Here is a 24099-nt window from a genome sequence, read left to right as displayed (position 1 = left end):
AGAACATTTAGTTGGACAAAAAGCAAATCTAACATTACCATGGTTAAAAAGGTAGACAAATAAAAGAACAACACCTTCAAGAGGAATGCACATGAACAGACAATTGGTTGTGGCCACTACCTGCAACCCCAGGATCTCTGTGGCGGTACATCTCAGCCGTTTGGGAGGTACAGAAAAAATATGATCAATCGTCTAAATCGGGTAGGTGCGGTTTGGGTTCTGGCAAGCGTTTTGGGTGTAGTTTCGATCTAGAATTGAAGGGTTCTAGGGACACCTAGGAACGTGCATGAGAGTCAGGGATGTGATCTAAATAAAGAGAAAGGGTGTTGATGGTCAGGAGTTATCGGTTTAGAGAATTTGAGCATTTTGGGCACCTAGTAACATGCGGTTTCGGGTTTTAGGAAGACAACAAAAGCTAATATAAAGCTAAAGAAGGGTTGTGAAGGTACTTTGGAGGGCTGTAGCAGGTTGGGAAGAGTTTCCACGTTCTGAAACTCAAACACACAATTTGCAACGCGAAGAGGTCACCGGCTCGTCAGGAAAGCAAAACGCATTGTCTAGGAGCTCGAGCTCGAGTAAAGGGGTCGAACTTTCAGCCCTTGTGTCATTGATATGTTGAAGGGTTCAGGGAGGACCAGAAGTCATGAGAGAGAAGAGAGAGTAGAAAGAGAAACGAGAAAGAGAGAAGAGAGATATAAAGAGAGAGGGGTGGACAGCTAGAGAGAGAGAAGAAAGAAAATCTCAATAATCTTATTCAATAATGAAATAAGCTCCCTCAGACCTCCTTATATAGAGAGAGTTGGGGTTAAGTACTAATTATCCAGTACGACCTCTAATTAGAAAAGTCAACAACTCATCTAAACTCAGCCTCCTACTTATCTAAAAACTTCTTACTAATTAAGGACTCTTAATTAAAAAGCAATTAAGAAACTTCTAGAAGTGGGAGAAGTCCCTTAAAACTCTTCTACATTTATGCGCCCCTCATGTGGTGCCGTCTGCTAATTGGCTTGTCGTCCGGTGATGTCATGTGTCCAGCTCTTCTTTCTAACTAGGACTTTAATCAATTAGTCTTTCCTTAATTAGAAAAGTCACATCATCAACTTGTGACCTACACTATGTTGGTCGACCCTCGTGGGGCTCTGGAGGGGACATCTGGATCCTGAGCACTAGATTTGGATCATGTTCTAAATTTCAGGCCGTTACACAATCATAAAATCTGGGCATACATAACAGAAGAATATGATAATACATTTAATTATGCAATTAAAAGAAGCTTAGTCTCACTTCATCAAATCAGGGTTGAGAATTTTCTTTGTTGAAAGTGCATAACATCAGTTCCTTGATGCATCTTATGCTTCAAGTTCTTGAAAAAAGATTTTATCCATCCATCCTAATCTAAACTTCAAACTCGAAATCAACGATGGACTACCTGCACCAAAGACAGGACCTTGGCTTAGCTCTCAATCAAACCCAGTAAGTAAATTCCTGTTTTCCAGAAAAAGAAAAAGCCCCTTTTTTGGCACTTGTCAAATAGTCTAGCATCTGGAGCCCTATTTTTGAATAAAATACACAGAGTTTGGATCTTACACAAATATGAAATCAAATTTATGCCTAGGTTGCAAACACCCAAACCAAGCTTGAATCAAATTTTAAAAAAGCAAGGTTTATAGACCAGACCTAATTAAAGTATTGGACATGTTCTTGTAGATCCAAGTCTAATGATTCTTGGATAAAATATTTTGGTCTTTATCATGCCCATCAATTTGATCACCAGCAAGATACATACATACATATATATAAGTCTGAAACTTAAGAGCCCAAAATTCTAAGTGATTGAAGCCCCACTTTTCAACTAATGGGAATTCAGTGAACTTGATTTAGAAAAGACACTTTAAATGTTATATAAGACCCATTTTCATTTCCTAATTAAATACACTCTTTTTCAACTGATACTATTCCTAATTAAATACTCTTTCCTTTTCAACCGACACTGTCTTTTTTCCCCTCATTAAACTCTCTCTTGCTCTCTCCTCTCTCAAAAGTTATGCTGACCTTTCACATTCCCAACCACTCCAAATTCTACTCCTCCACGGTACTAATGGCATTTGATGCATGCCAAGGTACAAATGACTCTCTCTCTCTCCAATACCATTATTACCATAATACTAATGGCATCTCTCTTCCCAATATCATTATTAACATGATATTAATGGCATTTAATACTTGACATCGTACTACCTGTGCATATGTACGGGATGAGAGGAGAGAATAGAATGGTGACTTCGGATTATAGAAAGATGAAAAATATAATTTCGACCATTTTCATAACATGAACAAAGAGAGTCTCATTGTTGCACAAGCTTTTGAAACTTACCTCAGCAGGGAATGCCTCAACCACACTTCCTATAACAATAAGAGAATGCCTTGGTGCTGTGGCCGTGCCTAAGAGGGAAATAGAGAGGAGATGAGGATTTAGAGACAGGCACCGGATGTTGTACCGTTTTATAAGACTTGAAAGAGACTTAAATAAAGGTATATATAGAGAGAGAGAGAGAGGTAAGGGGTTGAGGCAGTTAATGAAATGCCAAAAATGGCATTGGGGAGAGGAAGAGATGGAAAGGAGAGAGAGAGAGAGAGAGTAGAGTCATAGTTGTGCCATTAGTACCATGTTAATAATGGTATTGGGAAGAGAGATGCAATCAGTACTATGATAGTAATCCTATTGGGAAAAGAGAGAGAGGATACCTTGGAAAAGGAGTCATAGTTATAGCATTAGTAGCATGATAGGAATGGGTGCCATAAATGGTATTGGGAGAGAGAGAGAGAGAGTAGTGTGTCATTAGTACCATGGCATGCATCAAATGCCATTAGTACCATGGTAGGATTAAGATTTGCAAGTGGTAGGGTATGTGAAAGGTTAGTGTGACTTTTGAGAAAGGGAGAGAGCAAAAGAGAGTTTAGTAAGGAAAAAGAAAAAGGCATAGTGTTAGTTGAAAAAGAGACAGTATTTAATTAGGAATTGAAAATAGGCCGTATATAACATCTTAAGTGTCTTTTCTAAATGAAATTTACTGAATTGCCAATGGTTGAGAAGTAGGACTTCGGTCACTTAGGATTTTGGGCTCTTCCAAAAGTTTTAGGACATAGAGAGAGAGAGAGAGAGGTACAAGCATAGGAGTAGGTACGGGCTCTCAATAGAAGAGGAAAAGAGGTAACATATGTTTCCATGGTTGATAACCGTGAGATTGATTAGGACTTCAAGTGTAGATGCATCATTGAGACAGAGGAATTGGTAAACTCATTCTCAAGGAGCCATGGTTGATACTTCATTGTTTGCACAGCTTGAAACTTCTACATGGATTATATTGATCAAAATTAGGTTTCACCAACCAATTTTCATGATGCATCAATATTCTTGGCAAAATGAACCAGACAACAATTACTATAAAACTCATTTTCTCCAACAGCACAACCTAAAACCTTCAAAGGTCACTGGTCAATAAAGAAGGCAAAATTGATCATATCCATCGTGTACACTGTACAGCATTATCTCAAGAAAGTGCTAAATTTACATTCCACAAACCCTATTTTAAGCAGGGGTGAGGGAGCACTAAAACTGCCTTCTGCAAAAGAGAAACTCCTCAAACTGATACCATCATTAGAAGTTGAGTCGGATTCTTGTGTTTGTTTAAAGTTTAAACTATAAGTCTTGACTAAAAACTTTGTTAAATGAATTCAATATATAAATACCATGATCTATTTACAAATGTCACCAAAATAACCAAGTTGCTACAAATGGAACTCACTTTATTAGACAGTATTAGATGCCTAAAATGGATAATTGTTTAATAATATTTACGGATGCAATTGGATCAAGTCTAGATTGGATACCTTCATATGTTAAGGGAAATATAAGCCAGTACAACTTTATACATAGTGTTAAATGTTAATTGTTGTTAGCTTAATGGATCATGTGTGCCCACGGTGGGCATTCAACTAAGCTAGGCTGAGTTTGGGTAGAGGTACAACAGTCTACTAGGCTAGGTGAATGTTCGAATTCAACAGATCTCAACCCAGTGATGTCGGTAGCTTAAGAAGATTGGGTTGATATCCATCTCAAGCACTACATGTTTTTTACCAAAACCTGTTACGAAGCCAAGTTTCAATCGATGGAAATTGACTCAGCAAATAATGAATGGTTAAGTTTTCTTTTTCCATAGGTTAACACACAGAAAGTTGGAACCTGTGGTGCTGTTGTCGAATGTCAAGTACTTTCCATTGAGCCACATCGAGCATTCAAATCTCAGCCACATTGCTTCCATTGCTTTTGCAACCAATTAATACCTGACCATAACTTTACCCAGTTCCAATTCTGAAAACATTTACCAGAATCCAATTGTTTCCCTAATTGTTCAAACTCGACTGGATATTTTATTATGACTGACACCAAATCCGATAATCTTAATGCAAAACTTAGCCGATCACAAAATGGTCGTACATTTTATACTTGTTTTCATCCAAACTAGCTTTGGTCAGGTCGGATGTCTGCTGACCCACTTGCATCCTTACCTCTGGGTAGTTAATGGGGAAATATCCAATCCATAATTAAAAATCATCATAGAACTCTGTCATGTTCTAGACTAAAAACCACCAGCTCTAAGTTCTGCTCCTTTGACTGATCATGCGCATCAAATCTCGGATTATCTATTGCACTCCTATCATAAGGTCATTTTCATTTTTCCCTTATGGTACTTGGTAAGACAAGAACCAAACTGAAGATTTTAAGAATAACCAACCGTTATATATATAATCCATTATATCTCAATATTAAGATGTCATCCACATATAGATAGATGAAAGGAGGCATGCAACAAACTTATGAGGCATAAGATATGCATCATAGATTCATAATGCAACACAACTTAATAGTCTAATTAGGAACATCCAAATAGGGAAACGATTAAGGAATTCTCCCATAGTATCAAAAAGACATGAAGATGGATCATCTACACAAGGGGACATTTTTGACGAAAGGTAACTCACTAGGATGTCACTAGTACCCACTATGATAGACGAAAAAGACACATGCCAAAAATTATGTAATCAAAAGTGCTAGGCAGTGCCTAGTCGGTAGACCCCTAAAAAGACTAGTCGAGGACTAGGCGGGACTAGTCAGACTAGTCGAGGACTAGGCGGGACTAGTCAGACTAGTCGGTATCCCAATCAAAATATAAAAAAGTACACAAAATATACATAAAAATATGTTTACTTCTTTTACTAATAAGATGTTTTGATTACACAAGTACAAAATTACACTTGATTTCACAAAATATATTACTATACCTAACCAGAATATACATATATATAATTGTACACACACACAAAATATATACATATTTTTTTTAATTATTCATAACATATTCAGTATAATCAACAAAATATGCTTTCAACCTTTCACAGAAGCACAATAACACATACATATATAAATAACATATTACATAATTCATAATACTAAACATGCTTTCAGGCTTTTATAGGAAAATTCATCAGAAACAAACTAACACACACATATATAAAAACTATAAATAAAATTAACTGTGCATTCTTCCAATGTTTTACAGAAAAATCCCAAAGGCAAAGTAACACACACACACACAATAACTAAGCATGTTTTCATGATTTCACAAAACAAATCATACAAACACACGCACATATATATATATATATATATATATATATATATATATAAGAATAATAAATGACTAGACTGCCCTCTATGTGGAGGTAACTTAGTTGCCGACTAGGCGCCTTAGTCGGTGCCTAGTCGGCAAAATTGGTACCTTTTAAGGTACCCACCTAGAAATTGCAAAGCCTATGTGTTTTACTTACGCCAAGACCGACTGGGCGGTCTAGTCATGCCTAGTCAGGGCTTTGAATACATAGGCTAAAATCCATTTCTCCATAAATACTCAAAGCCCATACTTTCCATAGCAAATAGAAGAAATCAACAGATGCTTTGTCAAAGACCTTTGCCAAGTCAACCTTAAGAAGAAAAACCTCATTTTCACCACTATGAAAAGTATGAATTGCTTCATGCACAGCCACCAACCCATTCACCATGTTTCTTCCACAAATGAAAATACCTTCAAAACAGGAAATGAGCTTCTCAAGTAACTCTTTTGGCATCTCAACCTTAGATTGTAGAACAATGCCTCTGATCTTTAAAACTAGTGGTTCCTAAAAGATTAAGCACAACTTGAAGGTAAGAATATCCAATGTCCACTGATGGATATCAATAGTGACCTATGTCATGTAAGTACAGGTTCTGGTATGGGATACAACATGAGCACAAAGGGCATGGACACGTGTGTGTGTGTGTAGAGGGTCACTAGAATATGAAACCTAGAGTGTGAACCGAGATTTTCATAGGTTTTTTTCCTTAAATCTGACAGTATAAATGTGATCTATATACTTGGTTTTTTAAAGAGACCAGCACTTGAAACATCCAATGCAATGCATAAGCAGGATTTTTTAAGGCTTGAAAATCAACAGCTCAGAATTTTTATAAATATTCAAGCATCTAAAAGTCATGTTTTTTTCTTGTTGAAAAAACATGATCCAATAGTCAATTCCTAGCAAATGGACCATGCTGAACACATCTGCAGGATAGGATTTGCAAAAAAAAATTATCAGAAATGCCTAGTTCGCACTCTAGTTCCCATATTTCCAGTTCTTGTATCCTAGTGATCATATGCATACATACATGCATACAATACATATATATATATATATATATGCAAACTGCATAATTATGCTATATTTTACAAGATGCTCTAAACATGAAGTCATAGACTGTCTTTCAAACTAAAAGTCTAAAGCATGTCAAAGGCATGTAAATAACTAGCAAATACTAATCGACAAATATATAGGTAAGAGTAGACACTTTTGATCTCAAATGTAGGCTACACATTGACTGGATGCTAAAATGGATAAAATGGGTTGAGTTAAGTACGAAACCTAGATAAGCCATACCTAGGAGCACCCAGTAACAACATGGGTACAAGACCTGTATGTGGTGGCTTGATAGAAGTACCCATGCTACATTAACAGTGAACAACTGATGTTCATCTAAGTGGTTTTCATTTCTCCAAGTTGTGCATGCAGGATTTCCAATTGATATGCTTATATTCCTATGAGAAAGTACATTTGCAAATTTCTAAACTAGAAACATAATTCTAGTAGAAAATACTTGTCCTCAAAGACAGATTGAAGAGTCGTCTACCCGCTAGCCGAATCCAGATTCGGTTTCAGTTGATCCCATGCAACTCTGAATCAGATTAGGTCAAACTCGATATTGTCTAGACCCAACCCATGCGCGACCTGTTTAAATCCCTATATGGGGTATGACACATGTACAAAAGATGACACCAAAATTTCCAAAAGGATGGGTATATATATGTATATGGGAAGGGGGATATATATATATGGGAAGGGGGGACCGTCCAACCAAAGGAAGGTCCAACATATACGACCGACAACGATCGGATGGCTCCCCTTCTCCAATGCTTGAGCATCTCATTGATCGGACCTCATATATTTTTTCTTTATAATTTATTTAGTAAGAAATACACTTTACACGAAGACTTTACGACACATAGACATGTTTTTTGAAACGTGAAAAATCAACAGCTCACAATGCATTTAAAAGTTTACAATAACTTTATTGTGGGCCATTGATTTTTAGCGCTTTAAAAAACACATCTAAATATTGAAAATTCATAATTCAAAACATGTTGCTCACTAAATGAATGATAAAAATCCAATATGTAAAGTCTGGTCGATGAAAAACTCGATCATTACAGAAGGAACGCCATCGATTATCATCGGTTGTAGATTTTGGACCTTCTTTTGGTTGGACGGTCCCCTTTCCCTACATATATATATATATATAAGTCACACGGACTCGGCTATAAGGTCGACGCACCCGTGTTGACATGCCCGGACACGGATGCGGCTTCGGACACAAGGCGGACACGGTCAACCAAGTGTCGGACTCAGTCAATGCATCGGGGCCGAGTCCATCCATATTTTGGACTCGGTCAACTTTGACCGAGTCTATTTTTGTCCATTTTTAGGGCAAAAACTAAAAAAAAATCGATATATATATATATAGGTCAAAGTTGTGCCCATTAGGGGACACGGCTATATATATATAACAATAATAAGACTCAGCTATATATATATATATACATATATATAGCCATGTCCCCGTATCCAAAAAATTTGAAATTGCTCCACACCCGTGTCGCACCCGTACCCGTACCCATGTGACATAGATATATATAGTATGCAGCATTGCTGCATGATGTGCATGCAGCGACCTACCAGACAACCCATCCATCTTGGCATTTCTAAAGATGGGTGCATTGTTCATCCCAAGAAATGTTGAGATAGATGGTCAGAAGTAGTGAAGCTGCATGCTCAGCATGCAGCGCCATGTGTGTGTGTGTGTGTGTGTGTATAGGATGTTTTTGATACCGAATGTTAACTACATGTTGATTGGATCATAAAATGGATAAAGTGGGTTGAGTCAAGTCCGAAACTCAGTTGACTCATATGTCATTACTGCATGTGTTTAGAGAGAGAAGGAGAGACAGACAGACAGAGAGAGGGAGAGGACATCTTAACTTTCCATAATTAGTCAAGAAAAAAAACATGCATTCTCTAGAAAACAATGTGACTTCCATACTGCTAAAAGCCAACGTGGTAGTGTCAAACACACTTTGGTGATGAAAATGACTCTGGTGCTCCTTGGAAACTTCAACAATGAATTTTGGGTACTTTTGGAGACTCCACATAGGTGTTCAACACTCCACTAGACATTTTTTTGTGAGTTTAGGTGTAGGCTACATGTTTGGATTTTGGATGAAACTTACATTGAAAAAATGCGCCTTAATTTTGTGTAACACTTCAAACATCTGTTTTAATCTTGAAATTGTATGCTCATATTATATACATATGAACATAAATCAAGGAATTATGGAAAGAATAGTGTGTCATAGACTTGTAATCTTTCATAAGTTGCATTGCTAGTTTGACACCCTCACACTTTAATTCAAAGTTCAAGCATGTTTGCACTTCATACATAAATACATAGTCACGAGTATCATTCTCGACTCGCTGCAGGTTTTCTTGAAGTTATTTTCAAAAAAGTGATTCTTCTTGAGAAAATATCAAAAGTTTAAAAAATTGTAAAAAATATAAAGAATAAAACAAAAAGATAACAAATAATATTTGTATTATTTCTCCTGAAAAATATAAAGAAAAAAGTTTGAAAAGCTTTTGAAATACAAAAAGAACAAAAAAAAAAAAGTAGGACTAAAATATATAGAAGGTTAAGAATTTTTCAATTTCACAAAAATATTGTTATAATAACAAGCCCATTGGGGGCATGTCAATTAAACATTCAACTTTGAACTTTGAGTTTGGCTTGGTTTGGCCCTCTCAAAAAAAAATATCATTATAATATTGCAATATTATGTATTCTTGCAATATTTTGAAAATAATATGATATTTTGCCGATGATTTTGGCTTACCTTGAAATGCTGATAATATCACAATATTTTCAAAATATCGGTGATGTTGATGACTCTTATATATATATATATATGGGACAGCATTTGCTACCCCCATTGGTAAGGAACACCCTAGTTAGAACTCATAAGGGAAGGTTGTTTTGACCAAATCTGACCTCATGGATGTGTTCAACATGATCAAAATAGTAGGAATCAGCTCTTGGAACATAGTTTTTGGACATGAAAACATGTTTTTTTAGGTTTGAAAATTTGATACATTGTAGGCTGTTGATTTTTTAACCCCCGTAAAATCTGACTTCTACATCAAAAAAACATGATCCAATGATCCAAAAGACAGTCAATTTCTACTGAACTTAATATGTCAATCACATCTGGAAAGCTAGATGAGCAAAAAAACTGAAAAAAAAAATAAAATATTACATTTTTCCACTAGGGGGTTCCTTACTAACAAGGGTAGCAAATGTTATATATATATATATATATATATATATTAGCAATGATATATATGCCTTGGCAATGGGTATGATATATACTATCCAACCAAAGGAAGGTTCAAAATCTACAACCAATGACGATCAGACGGCTCCCCTTCTCCACTTAAGCATCTCATCAATTGCACCTCATATATTGGTTCTTTATCATTTATTTAGTAAGAATTATGTTTTACACGAAGACTTTATGGCATATAGGCATGTTTTTGAAACGTGAAAACTGAAAGGATCACAATGCCTTTAAAACTTTACAATACAAAGTATTGTGGGCTGTTGATTTTTTAGCGCTTTCAAAAATGCATCTAAACATCAAAAATTCATAATCCAAAACATGTTGCTCACTAAATGAATGATAAACAACCAATATGTAGAGTCTGGTTGATGAAAAACTCGATCGTCAAAGAAGGAACGTCGTCGATATCATCAGTTTTAGATTTTGAACAGTCCCCCTTCCCTATATATATATATATGAGTAATGTGTTCCTTATGCCCCCTTTTTCGTTAGGTCTCGTTGGGCCCATTCAAAAATAGTAGTTTTAAGTTTTTTTTTCTCACGTCTAACACCGTAGATGTGATATAGGTTTTGTTTAGTGGGAACCGGCTTTTGGATCGCCGGAATCTGACCTGTATACAGGTTTTCCCGTGATCCAAAATCAATGGCTATAAAGGTACCAGTTTTTCCTGGCTCATAAAAATATGTTTTTTCACCAAAAAAACATGATCCAAGAGTCAAATCCCACTAAATTGAGCATGCTAAACACATATAACGGTTCAGATCTATCATAAAGCACTTAAAAACCTATGGGGCAGAACCAGAAATATATATATATATATATATTAGCAATGATATGATGGTGCATAAGGAGCACCTACACCATAGTGAAGCCCATTTGCCCTGTTTCAATCGAACAACTATAATCATTTAGAAAAAGAAACATTGCATTTATAAGGGCATTATGTTTAATATAGGTTACTTAATCCACATTAAATTAAATGCTCCAATAAAGGTGTAAAGATAAAAAGGTGCTTCATATTAAAGGCAAGGCATCTTTTCTGAATTAGCATAGTCATTGGATCAAAATGGATCCAACGGGCTTGGTTAAGGTATAAGTGCACCCCATGCATTGCATCAATACTAATATACATACATACATATATATATATAGAGAGAGAGAGAGAATATATTGTATACATTTTAATCATGAAATCATATGCTCATGTCTTCATACGAATATAAACCAATATAATGTTTCATAGCCTTGTATTTATGGAGTGATAAATTTTAATATAACCAGTTTATGGTCTCATTTTCAAAACTATGAAAAACAATATCAAAAAGATATTAAGAAAAGATGAAGGTGTGTCTGCAAAAGGCAAGGATAGACAGATGGATAGAAATCTTTGAAAATTTAAATTACTCAAAACTTTCACAAATACATTGATATGCCAAGAAATAACAACATGATGTTTCATTTCACTTATCAACACTTGCCAAAAAAGAGTTAGAGGAGTGGAATTGTACAAATCTAATTACTTACAACAATCAAACATGTGAAAGACCAAGGGAGAGAAATAGACAAACAAAACTATTAAGGAAAAGAAAAGGAGAACACAAGCTGGAAGAAAAGGGAACAGTATGTTTGATCATAAAATGATTAATTTGTGAAATGAATGCCAGTCAAGAATTTATTGTGTTTCCTTTGATGTTAATGGAAGTCCTCCATTCAACTGAATAGCTTAGTATCACAGCTTGATCTCTAAACAGAAAAATATTGAAACCTTCCTTTAGTTTGCCAAACTATAACGATGAAAATTGTGGATATGGAAGTAGTAGTAGACTTCTGAAGAGAACACAACTAATCATCTGCCACTCTGATACCGCAACAGAAGAATATGAAGAATTGAGAGGGGGAGAGAAAGAGAGAGTTAAGGACACATGCAATCACTATATATTTGGTTTTCTTTCTTTTTATGATGAGGAATCCACAGGATTGTGCCTTAATTGGCCCCACACTATAATGGCAAACCCCCGAGGAGAGTGGACTGGGCCCACAGTGCAGCTCCACACCTATCATGGTTTTGATCCCAAGGAGAATCAAAGTTGTGACATTGGGGTCTCCAGAAATCCTGTGCCTTATCCAAAAATCTGACAGAAGTTGGAATTGCATAGTAGAATGTGATATCCCAGCTTGTGCCATGTTTCTGGGTGGATGCTGCATCCAAACATCTCTTAAGAGTAATAGAGACCCCACTAGTGTTCACAAGTCACAAAAACTGTACACCTCATTTGGTGCTCCATGCTTCCTTCACTACTTGAGGCTTGCAAACCCCCACATTAACCACTTTCCACTAATCCTTCTTTCTCATTCTTTTACATTTGTTAAGATATAAAAGGGTGTGGGTTTCAATGCCTTGATATTTTATGTAAGCTACTGAAGAGTACAAAAGAAGGAAATTCATTTGTATAAAGAGCACCAAAGAAGGAAATATATTTTTTGAAAAGTTAATAAACTCAAAGCATGACGGATACACCTCAATCAATGAACTCTTCTCAGAAGCAAGTCCTTCAAAACCTCCATCTTCATTCAATAATAATCAAGCATTTTGATCATATTTTGACTTTGCATGCATAACTATATAGCATAATGATCCATAGATTCCATACAACGTTGTGGTCAGTCAGATCAAACACAGCATTGCCACTTTCTCTATTTCAGGTTCTTCTTATCAACTGAATCAGGTGCCCAACCACACAATACTGTGTTTAGGATGCACTGAGTGCAGATTCACCATTTCTCTATCTTGATTCTTTTCAAACAACTGATCTCGCTATGAATCTACTATCATCACATAATATTGCATCTGGAAAAGATAAAGCTTAGAATTGCCACTTTATCTCAGAATCACCTCAACAGATTCCCTAGGACAAATTGATCGCTGACTCCAAAAAAGGTAGCCAATTATGGATTTTTCTGACTTCCTTAGTACCAACTACCAAACTGCCCACAAAAGCTCAACCTTGATGGTTAGGGGCAGAAGTAGTTTGCAGTCAGGCATGGGACAACCATTGAAACCCACGGGGGCGTCACTTGCCACAAGGGTCAAATCTGGATGCAGTACCCGACAGGCAGGGGAGGCCTGCCATTGTGCGGTAGGTGATGGTGGTGTTTTCCCTTGGCGTAGCCAAACAAATTTACCAACTACCAAACCCGGATGCAACCCAGCACGGTAATATAATGACAAAAGCCCAAATATTTCATATTTAGGAGCAAGCTCGAAACCAAAGCAGCCACGAAAAAAGCAGAAGATGAACAAGAACAAGAAGAAGTCGCTTTCCGAACCGAAGTGCGTACCAATCGAGCTAAATTCACAACCTCAAATCAACAAAAAGCCCAAACATATTCGTTCCGAGCACAGAAAACGAACACATAAACAACAGAGGATCAGAACCCCGAGAAAACAACAGAAAATCCACGAAAATTCCACCAACACCCAACAAGAGAAACGCCAAGAATCGAGAAGAGAGGAGGAAGGAGAGCGACAACGCCTCACCAGACGATCCCGTAGGCACCCTTGCCGATGGGCATAATCGGGGGTTTATACTTGGCGGTGACCTCGAAGATGTTGCCGAAGATGTTATACTGGATGAATCGGCCGCCGTGGCTAGGGATGGAAGGGATGCCGTCCAAAGCCGGAGCGGCGGCCGTGCCGTTGTTTTCTGGCGGCGGAGGACCGTGAGCCTCCGCCATCACCGTGTCCGAAGCCCCTCCTTCCATCTCCCCCGATCGATCGATCAAGCGCTCCTTCTGCAACACACCTAGAGAGAGAGAGAGAGAGAAAACCCTAGGATTCTTTTCCGGATCGCACCAAAAACCCTAGAAACTATCAACAGAGAGTGTACTCTCTCTCTCTCTCTCTCTCTCTCTCTCTCTCTCTCACAGTAGTCTCTCTTTTCTTTCTTTTTTACCTTTTTCCTCTTTTTTGTGTGGCTTTTAAGTCGAGAGAGCGATTCGGAATTTTGCAGGAAAGCGACGAGATTTGCAGGCGATGGAACATTTTTCTCGTAAATTTTATTATACTTTTTTTTTTATTGTGGTCGAAAACTCGAAATTGTCCTCTGAGTTGAGGTCAACAGCTACAGTATCCCTTTTTCTCTTGGAATTAAGCATTAGGCTAGCAGCAACGTTGTTGGACTTTCGTTTGTTTCACCCATTTTACATTCTCACCATCTACAATGTAGACAATGACCGTGAGGTCCTTGTGGTCCTTGTGGGATGGAGAATGGACGGTGAAGATGTCAAATCACTTTCTTAAAGTGGTTTGACAGATCACATGATCTGTTCTCGTCCACTCCATTTATCTGTAAGCCTACAGTCAACGAGGGTTTCTTTTAGCATTGTTCATGCATTTAGTATTAAAATTCATTCCTCGTGGATTTTTACACGTGGTCCTTCCTTATTGGTGGGAATGAAACAAACAGATCTATTCTTTTTAAAAAAAAATAGAAAAATCTATTATAATTGTTTTTAACCAAACATTTAGAAAACATATCTATTCTTTAAAAAAAAAAAATAGAAAAATCTAGAAGAATTGCTTTTAACCAAACATTTTGAATTTTGAAAGGTGAGCTCAGTTGGAACAAGCCTAGGCTGTCAAGGGGGCAGTCTGGGTTCATTTCTTGTTGGCGTTATTCCTCTTGCATAAGTTAAAGCTTATGGATCCTTGGGGTTAAGAGGTGCGCCAGGGTTTACAGCCCTCTAGGGTGGTTTCCTCATTTGCATAGAAAAAAAAATCAGAGAATTTTAAAAACAATAAATGCAAAATACTCAAATAAAAACTGCTGGCCAGAATCGTGTTAAAAAATAGGTCAATTTGATTTAAATTGGCAAATTCATGTCAATTTTGATAACATTTCATTAGTTCACTAACATAAATCTCATGTTTCCATTCAAACCAAGAAATACACCTAGCCGAAGTTCGGTTTGGTTCGGTTCGGTTCAGTTCGGTTCGGTTCGTTCTCACATAATCACTTTCTCAGGTCATGTTCAACTGAACATGAGATTTGAAATCTCGCTGGTTGCCTTGGGATTTGGAATCATTCTCAAATCATTGTGATTCCAAATTCGGCCGAGTTGAGGCAGCCAAACGTACCCCGAGTTTTGGCGTTGCAACAAAGGACATTCACTTGTAAGTTTTACACTTGTGGCATCTCATCAACTTGATCACATTCATGAGTTGGATTCAAATATCCAGGAAACCTGAATATTCATTAGATTCATTAGTAAAAATTTAAAACCATATCCGAGTCTGATAGTAATTGGTTAATTGAATACAGCTTTGGCTTATTAAATCCAACTAAACAAAATTGGATTTGGTCATATGTTGGACATTGGTTCTATTTATGGATATAAATGGCTGGAATTCAATTCTGACCTGGGTATTGCCAAATGCGACCTAATCAGATTTACTTAATCATATTCAAGGCTTGATTCAATTAGCTAATGTCAAATTCAGATCCAACTAACTTATATAGCTAATCAAAATTATCTTTTACATTTATGAATTGATTGGGAGCCTTAAATCAGACAAGTATTGCAGCTTTCCACAGGGCTCTCACTAGGGTTGTAATTGGATCAGGTCATATACCCAACCCAACCCAATATCCTGAACCGATTATAGCCGACCTAAATAATATTGGTGGACCCATGGGTTTGGGTCGGGTCTAAAATATAGAACCGCAGTGAAAACGGGTTGGGTTTTGGGTATTAAAAATGAAGACCCAAACCTAAATGGACTTGACCCAATTATGTACCTCTGCCCAAATGGTTCTTCATATTTCAAAACAGAACTAACCCAAACCTAACCTTACCCGAACCCACATTGTACTGAAACCGATTATACACCTGAACCCGAATCAACGAGTACCCAACACAACTATATACCTGAATCGACACATACCCGAACCTGCTTCATAACCGATCCATCTTAAAGTTTCTAATTCATAATTATTATATGTTTAATTAAAGAGGTAATGTTTGCTATCCTCATGGGTACGAAAAACTCTAGTTAAAAAAGATAATATGGTTATGAGTTTTTTTTGCACATCTGACCCTTAGGATGCATTCTACCCCTTATGTCCCTTGAATCATGTTTGTTTTATGCATGTCAGATTTCTTTTTAGGGTTAAAAAATTAACGGTCATCTTTTCATACCTCAAAAGATACATATTTTTATGTTGAAGAACTATGATACATGGGTCAATTCTTACTATTTTGATAAAGTGGAACACATCTGCGATGTCAGATTTATTCAAAACAACCTCATCTTATCAGTTCCAAATAAGAGGTTTCTTACTCGTGAGGGTAGCAAATGCTATCCCTCAATTAATCATTTAAAGATGTTGATAACTTTAGAATTAATATGCATTGCATTTTATTAATTTAAAGTTTAATTTGTTTTTTCATGTGCTTCTTACTGCCTTTTGTTGTGGAAATTATTGGATTGGACTGAATCCCAGAACAATACTCAATCAATAACTCATTGAATTTGATACATCTTGAATATGATTGTTTTTTTTTTTAACTAAGTTGTTTGGTTGGTGTCAATATATTCATTTTATATTCAGATTTTAACATTATTTATAATAGATATTAAGTTTCTATTTTGTTGGCACATAATCTTCTTAATAAACAATTTCATTAATTTACATATTTTTATTGACAGGTAATTGTATCTAGAATACTGATCATATCAAGACCCAAGTTAAAACCCGAATAGTTAATTCCCAAACCCGTTAACTTATATGGGTATATATTTTTTTCAGCCATACCCAAACTTGAACCCAACCCGAATCAAAATGGATCTTCTAAAGACCTGACCTGATGTATACCCGAACTCGTGAACCCATATGGGTCCATAGTTTCTAGTTGTACCTGAACTCGAATTAGATTGGGTCAGGCTTGGGTCTTACTCTTAGACCCGATTCAGAATTAGGTCTGATAAGACCTTACCCAAACTCAACCGAATTATACACCTAGCTCTAATGCTCTCTGCTCTTTGTGAGCAGATATGTTGCCAAAACATTGCTTGGCAGCCCCAACACCACATTTCAACACCATTCATATAAAATGGATGTTTTTTACAACTCTATCTTCGGCATCACATTTTGACCAAACCATGTAATAGATCAATGCAATCGAAATCCATTTAATTTATATTTTGGTTTGAACTTAGGCCTATGTATGTAAAACTTTATGTCAAATTCAAAGCCAATTATGAATTGACTGCCGTTTACAGGAATTACTAACAGACTCATATTCAATCAAATATTGGACCCAAACACAAATCATAAAATACCCATTAAGCTTTGAGCCATGATTCAGTCCAATAATTGTTTGTCAGTGATGCAAATCGAGGGAGCTCGATTTACAAGAAAACTATCAACTACGGTTACCTCTACTATAGATTTAAAAAAAAACTTTAAAAAGTAAAAATATCTAGAAATCAACGAAATAACTAAAAACTTAACAAGAAACTAACTGGGATTCTCACATCAACTCTAAATTTTACATGGGGCTCTTATTTTTTTTATATACAAGGTCTCTCAAATCCTAATCCAAGCAAACTACCTAATTTGATAAACTCTTAAATAGATCAAATTTATTATAATTAAGATATGGATCAAGCATAAGCATAAGGATCACATATCCATTATAATAATCTAAAAAAAAAAGAGTATCCAAACTAAAATAAAATGGATCTCAAATGATACAATGAAGAAAGTGAACTCAGATATACATTGCTATGCTCCTGCATCATTCTCCTTGAGTTGGAGAAGACTTGCCCTATAGTTTGGAGTTCTCTTCCTCTTCCTCCAATTTCACTCTACCCAAGCAAGTGATAAATGTTAATCCATTCAGCGAGTAGACGGTGCAACAGAGAAACAAACGGATCTTCATATGAGACATGAAACAAAGTATGATGATCCAACTAAAGAGACACATAGATCCATTTAGAATCAATTGTACTCAAATATACCTTAAATGGATTAGAGTATGCTTGGATGAGTCATAGGTCAAATGGATAGGATAATTTTCAACATAAGTTAGTTGTGGGTAGATTTGGTGTTGGATAAGATGGATTGGGGTTTGGGTGAGGTTTTGTTCATGAATCATTGAATCTGAATAGGTTGGGTCGAATACTAGATCGAGACTTGAGGGGAATAAGTTTAGTTTAGCCTTGATTCAGATAAAAAATATGTATGGGGCTGGTCTTGACCCAATCCAGGCTGAAACTAAATTTTTGTTTGAGTCTGATAAGGTTCGGTTTGGATATGAGACATAGGACCAAAATGAGGTGGTTGAGCCTAATACAAAGCTTGAGCACCTTAGGCCAAACCCACAATACATGGAATCAGGGCATCTTAGGTCATAGTTGGTTCCTTATCTGAGTCAGTTATGAGAACCGGTTCAGTCGGTTTCAACCGCATGAAGAAATCTTCCCATTTTAGGAAACCATGGAAGGGTTAACTAAAATGGGTCAGGTAGGTTGTGGGTTCCATCCACCACCACCAGTGTTGGAGGTGCACCAAGTAGGGGCGGCCCCTGGTGGATGGTGGTGGACCATTGATGGGTGCTCCCATGATGGTGTCCCCATTTTGCTTATCGACGAGTGGGGTGATAGACCAATGGCCACCGTAGGTTGGCCTCAATGATGGGGCTAGTCCCTACGTTGGTGTGGACTCCCATGAGGGTTTCTCAAGTAAGTCCAAGGGCATATGGAACGATCAACCGAGTTCCTATGTCAACCACCCTAAACAGTGGGGTAGGTTCCTGTTGGCCTGGGTCCATCAGTAAATCAGCATCGTCGGGTTGGTAAAAGGTTGTGAGAGATTGAGGTTTTGTGGACGAAAAAGGGGGCATGGCGGTAGAAAAAATGGGAGGGAGTGTGGAAACCCTCCTCTAGCGTTATGTACACTTGGTAGTTGCTCGATCAGTAGTGCCATATCGTTGTTTGTTGAAGCTTTCTCCCTGTTGCGCATGACTGATGATGCATGAAATGCATATCATTTTAATATAATGTTGATGCATTTTTATGTGCTTTTAAGGTTTAGAACCCATGTATTGATGTATTTAGAGGTGAAGGAGCTACAATTTGAATTTTACTCAAATCAGAGTTAAAATGAGTGAGATAATGCATTTTTAAGTTTCTATAGCGGTTTTTGAGGTAAATCAGATCTAGATCTGACCCACTAGCCTACTTTTGGATCATGAATCTATTCTAAAACTATTCTAATTCAATCCACATGTGATCCAAGGTCCAAAAGATGAAAATTTTTAGAAAATCCCTTCAAGAAGTGGTGCCTAGCAAATACTTTTGTTTTAAACTTGTTTTTGAAATTGCAAAACTTTGTAATAGGTTTAAATAGTTTTTGAAAAAACCTAGCAGACGTCTTTGGTTGGAGCATGGATGTCCCTCCCTTCCTTCCTCTCTCCATTATCTTCTCTCTTTATGACTCCTTTCTTTCTCCCTCGTTTCTCAATCTATCTTCCATTTTGTAGCCATCTTCTTTCCCAATCATCCATTGTGTTTTTTTTCTACTCTTTACTTTGTTTGCATGCTTCATTAACGTATTTTACCTTGAGATTGTTGTTGGATTTTTGCAGATAGTAACCATAGAAGTAGCACCTTCAATTCGGATTCAGTTCGCCGTTTACCCCACATGAAGATCGGCCATGTTCTTCCTTCAACCGATCTTCCATCTTTGCTTCCACCACGTGTCTTCCTCTTCGTACCTCAGGTTCTACTTCTAAGCAACAGCTAGCAGAGGTGTAGAGGCACTATTAAGGTTGTATGGGGGTTCATTTTGCACCAAAGACTGCTCTCTTCCTTCCCCTCCACTCGTTGGACGGCCCTAGATGTTAGTCTTCTTCACCCATATTCTTCTAGAGTAGATTGAGTCTTGTGAGTTGGGTCAGTTTGTTTGTCCAAAGCCTTAGAGTATCGTGTTAGCCCCCAAAAACCCATGTTATTTACCGTTAAAGTTATGTCAAAATTGAGTTCTTTCATGAGCAAGAATTGATCTTGACTCCTATGTTCAATCGATTATCAAATCACTTAATTCCATATTTAAGATAAGATTGGTTGGATATTGTAAATAGTGTTAATTATAATTTAAAATTTTCATTTTATTTTCCTGTTTCTGGTTTTATGTACAGTTTTGATAAATCTGGGCATGATCTAGCTGAATCTAGATCTCGCCACTAACGTGTGGTTAGAGTTAGAATTAGCCGATTTAGGGTGAGTCATTCCATTATGTTATTGTACATTCCACAATTAACTTTTAAAATTAATTTGTAACGATTATAATTTTGTCTTAGCAGTTGTTAACAGTAGATTAATGTTGGTCGTAAGTTTGTATGATGGCTGCCTAGTTACAATTAACATAGTTAAAATGTTAGATAGGATAGATTAATGTCTTTTTGTAAATCGGGTAGCATAAACTCTCTAAATTGTTTAACTTTATGGTATTACTAATTTGTCATTAATATAATTAGAGTAGGTTAATTTGAATAGACTTAGGGCTATGCACGTTAGTGTAACCAGCTTATTAGGTTAGCAATTCCATCCTCGTTGCAGTTTATTTATTTAGAAAGAATTGGCCGTTAGTTAGGATTTTGAAAAATCATGCATTGTATCTTAGGTAGGTCTTGTTGTTTTGGTTGGTTTAGGTAAAATTTCATAATTTGAATATGTTCTAGCCCTTACTTGATAGATTTAATTAGGTTAACATTTCATGCCTTGTCACTTATTTTATTTAGTAGGTGTTGACTTCTCATGGGTATTTTGAAAAACCGTGTAGCATGTGGTTTAGGTAGTTTATTTGATTGCTTAATTTAGCTTAGGTGAATTGCCTACGCTGAATTGCTAGGTTCATTTCTAGATTTTAATGCCTTGTGTTAAGTTGAGTGCATGTTAAAATGTAATAGGTTTGCGTAAATAATCTTTCCATGTCATATATTTTTTTAGTAAGTCTTTAACTTTTTTGTTTAGGGTCTTAGCTTTAAAGCCGTGTAGTGCCAATTTAGGTATTCTTTGATTCTTTGTTCAGCCCTTAGGAAGTTAGATTTTAACTTAGTAGGCTAGCATGTCTATGTCCTTTGCATTTTATTATTTTAGCAAGTTTGAATTTTTTATAATTGACTTTCAAAAACGTGAATGGTATTTTAAGAAATCCTTGAATTCTTGTCCAACCCCTTTAGGTATATATGTGAGATTGCTAGTATAATTTTAGGAAGTAATAAATTTTAAGAGGGTAGCATAGGTACGACCTTTTTAACAAGAATTGACCTTTAATTAGATTTAGAAAAATCGTGTGGTGTATTAATTGCATTTTATCTTCAATTTGAGTTCATAAGATAGTTGCCTTTTGCATTCATTATTTTCATTAGAGCTAGTTTGAATTTAAGGTAAGTAATTTAGGAAAGTATTGCATGAGTCTCGATGATTTCCCCTTCTTGTATTTTCTTCTTGCCTTCTTTGTTTCATTAGATTAATTTAAGTAATGTATTAATTGCTTTATTTTACTTAGTTCCCCTTTGATTTTATTAATTAACCAATAACCATAGTGGGGTCCACCTAGGGGGCGTGAATGCCTAAGTCAAAGTCAATCTAAAATTGCCCCCTTGAGCCCTAATATGTTTTAGTTAACTTTAGTTAGTTAAATTGTTTAAGTAAGTTAGCTAGTTTTAAATTCAATTTTAAATTTAAGTTCTTCTAGAAAGTTTACTTTATGATAAGTTACATTAGACATTTTATTTTTAGTGTTTTGAATTAGTTAGTTCATGTGTTAAATAGTTGGGTTAGTATTTGTTTTAGTAGCCTGGTTCATGTGATATGGCAGCCGTGTAATAGCCTTTGCTTCTTAGTATTTATTTTTGCTTATTTTCTTGTTAGCTTTTACTTTATTCCATTTGCATTCTTCCATGCTTAGCTCCTTAGCATTTAAATTCTGATTAGTTCATATCTTTAGCTTAATTAGTTAAGTGACTTAGTCTCTTTAGAGTTATTGACTAATATAAAGATAGTTAATGTATTAGTTAGTTTAGTTAATTAAGCAATGTGTTGTTGCATTGTGTCGCATGTAAATTTTTGTTTTAGATAAAAAAAGTACATGGAATTACTGATTTCTTGCAGAGTATAGTTGTGAATAGTCTGTTATTGCATGCATTTCATTTCAATAGTGTGTGAATCATATGCATTTATATTGAATAGTGCACTGAAATTTAGAACCAGATTTTACAACAAATGGCAGTCATCATTTTATGTAGATTTTTTTTAGAGTTTTTCTGAAAAAACACTTATGTTCTTTGCATTGGGGTGTTGACTACTTGCAAACCAAAAATCAGCTCAATCGGAGTTGATGTGGTTGGGTTTTGAAATGTTTTTCAAAAACCAAATTTTCTGGATTTAAAATTTCGAGACAGGCTTGTTTTCAAATTTTTACTGTTTTTGAAACGCTTATATCCGAATCTCCCGAATGAATTTTTGAGATTCGTAAAATTTGTCAGATTCTTGCACATGTCAGAAATCCAACAAAAAAAATCATCTGATTCGAATTCCATTTGGGCTTTCAAACTCTCAGTTTTCAAAAACTTGTCAGAATGTGATTCATGCATTTTATTGAGGGCAAAATGAACTTTTTACTACTTAGTTAGGTTTCTATGATTTTTTATATTTTCCTGCATAGTAGTTAGTGTAAGTATAGTAATTAGCTTAGTTAGATTGAATATAAATTAGTTAGCTTAATTAGCATTTATCATTTAATTTATTTTTATTTTAATTGCAATTTTAGATTTAGTAATTAATTTTAGAAATAGTTTTAGTTGTAATTTAGAATTAATTGCTAGAATTGTTACTGACTTTTATTTTCTATTGTTTTAGGTTGATAAATCTCCTACAGGTTTCAGGTTAATCAAGTTGAGCGCGGGAAAGTTATACTTGGTGAAAAGATGAAAATGCCCCTAACGATCTGGAAACGATTTTAGCAACCTGCTTAGGAGTTAGTTAGTTTTTTTTAGTTTGTAACTTAATTAGAGTTGTATTGTTTGACTTAGTTGTAAACATTTATGATATTAATAAATTAATTTTTTTAGATTTAATTTGAATTTTTTCCCCTTCCTTGAGGATTTGACACGTACTCACTATATTCGTGGAAAGTCGGTTTTTATATTTTTGGTTGACAATTTTTTAAATGTTTCATTGAAAAATATATTTTAAAAATACCACTGCAAAAAGATCAACCAATGACCAATAATAGTTCAATGACAACACCTAAGGTACGATGTTAGTTCTTCGATAACAGTGATCGTGGGGCATTACCAAGGGTTAACACCTTTGTTTCGCACTCATTGATGAGTATCTTCTCTCGAGTCTCTTTCGATCGCCGAATAAACTCCATGAACTTTTTCTTGAATAAATTAGATCTTTGAATCATTTTGTTGATCATCTTTGTTGTCACATCAAGCTCTTGAATCATACTGCTCACACCACTTCTTATCTCATGCAAAGAAGTTATTATGCAAACTTTCGGGGCTTCCATAAAGTTACCTTGCGAACTTCACTGCATCATGACATTATTGATGTCTTGCTATGATACTACGTTCAAGACTTTGGTTCTGATGCCAATTGATATAAATCGAGAGGGTTTGATTTACGAAAAACTACCAACTATGATTACCTCTAATGTAATTCTAGAAAAAACTGTAAAAACCAAAAATAATTAAAATTAATGAAATAACTAGAAACTTAACAAGAAAGTAACCAGAAATCTCACATCAATTCTGAATTCTATATAGGGCTCTCATCATTTTTTAGATGAGGTCTCTCAAATCCTAATCCAAGTAAACTACCTAGTTTGATAAACTCCTAAAAAGATAAAACTTATCTTAATTAAGATATGGATCAAGCATAAAGACCACATATCCATTACACTGATCCAAAAATAAAAAAAT

At 35.8% G+C, this 24099-nt stretch overlaps 1 protein-coding gene across 2 annotated transcripts in view; it reads right to left on the bottom strand.

Annotated features, from left to right (window-relative positions):
- Positions 1-14024, bottom strand: part of LOC149843499 (mitogen-activated protein kinase homolog MMK1-like) — a 40321-nt gene extending 26297 nt beyond the window's left edge. Inside the window, exon 1 of one of the 2 annotated variants that reach the window (XM_089999865.1) lies at positions 13640-14024. In XM_089999865.1, the coding sequence (XP_089855991.1) occupies positions 13640-13863 (224 nt within the window). In that variant the 5' untranslated portion in view covers positions 13864-14024. The remainder of the gene's footprint in view (positions 1-13639) is intronic. The other variant, XM_089999866.1, reaches the window with a different exon arrangement.
- Between the last annotated feature and the right edge of the window lie 10075 nt (positions 14025-24099).

This window comes from Nuphar pumila, chromosome 3 (assembly GCF_984573655.1).
Source record: "Nuphar pumila chromosome 3, dmNupPumi1.hap1.1, whole genome shotgun sequence".
NCBI lineage: Eukaryota > Viridiplantae > Streptophyta > Magnoliopsida > Nymphaeales > Nymphaeaceae > Nuphar > Nuphar pumila.
The sequence above is the reverse complement of the archived record's forward strand: the minus strand, read 5'-3'. Positions and strand labels throughout refer to the sequence as shown.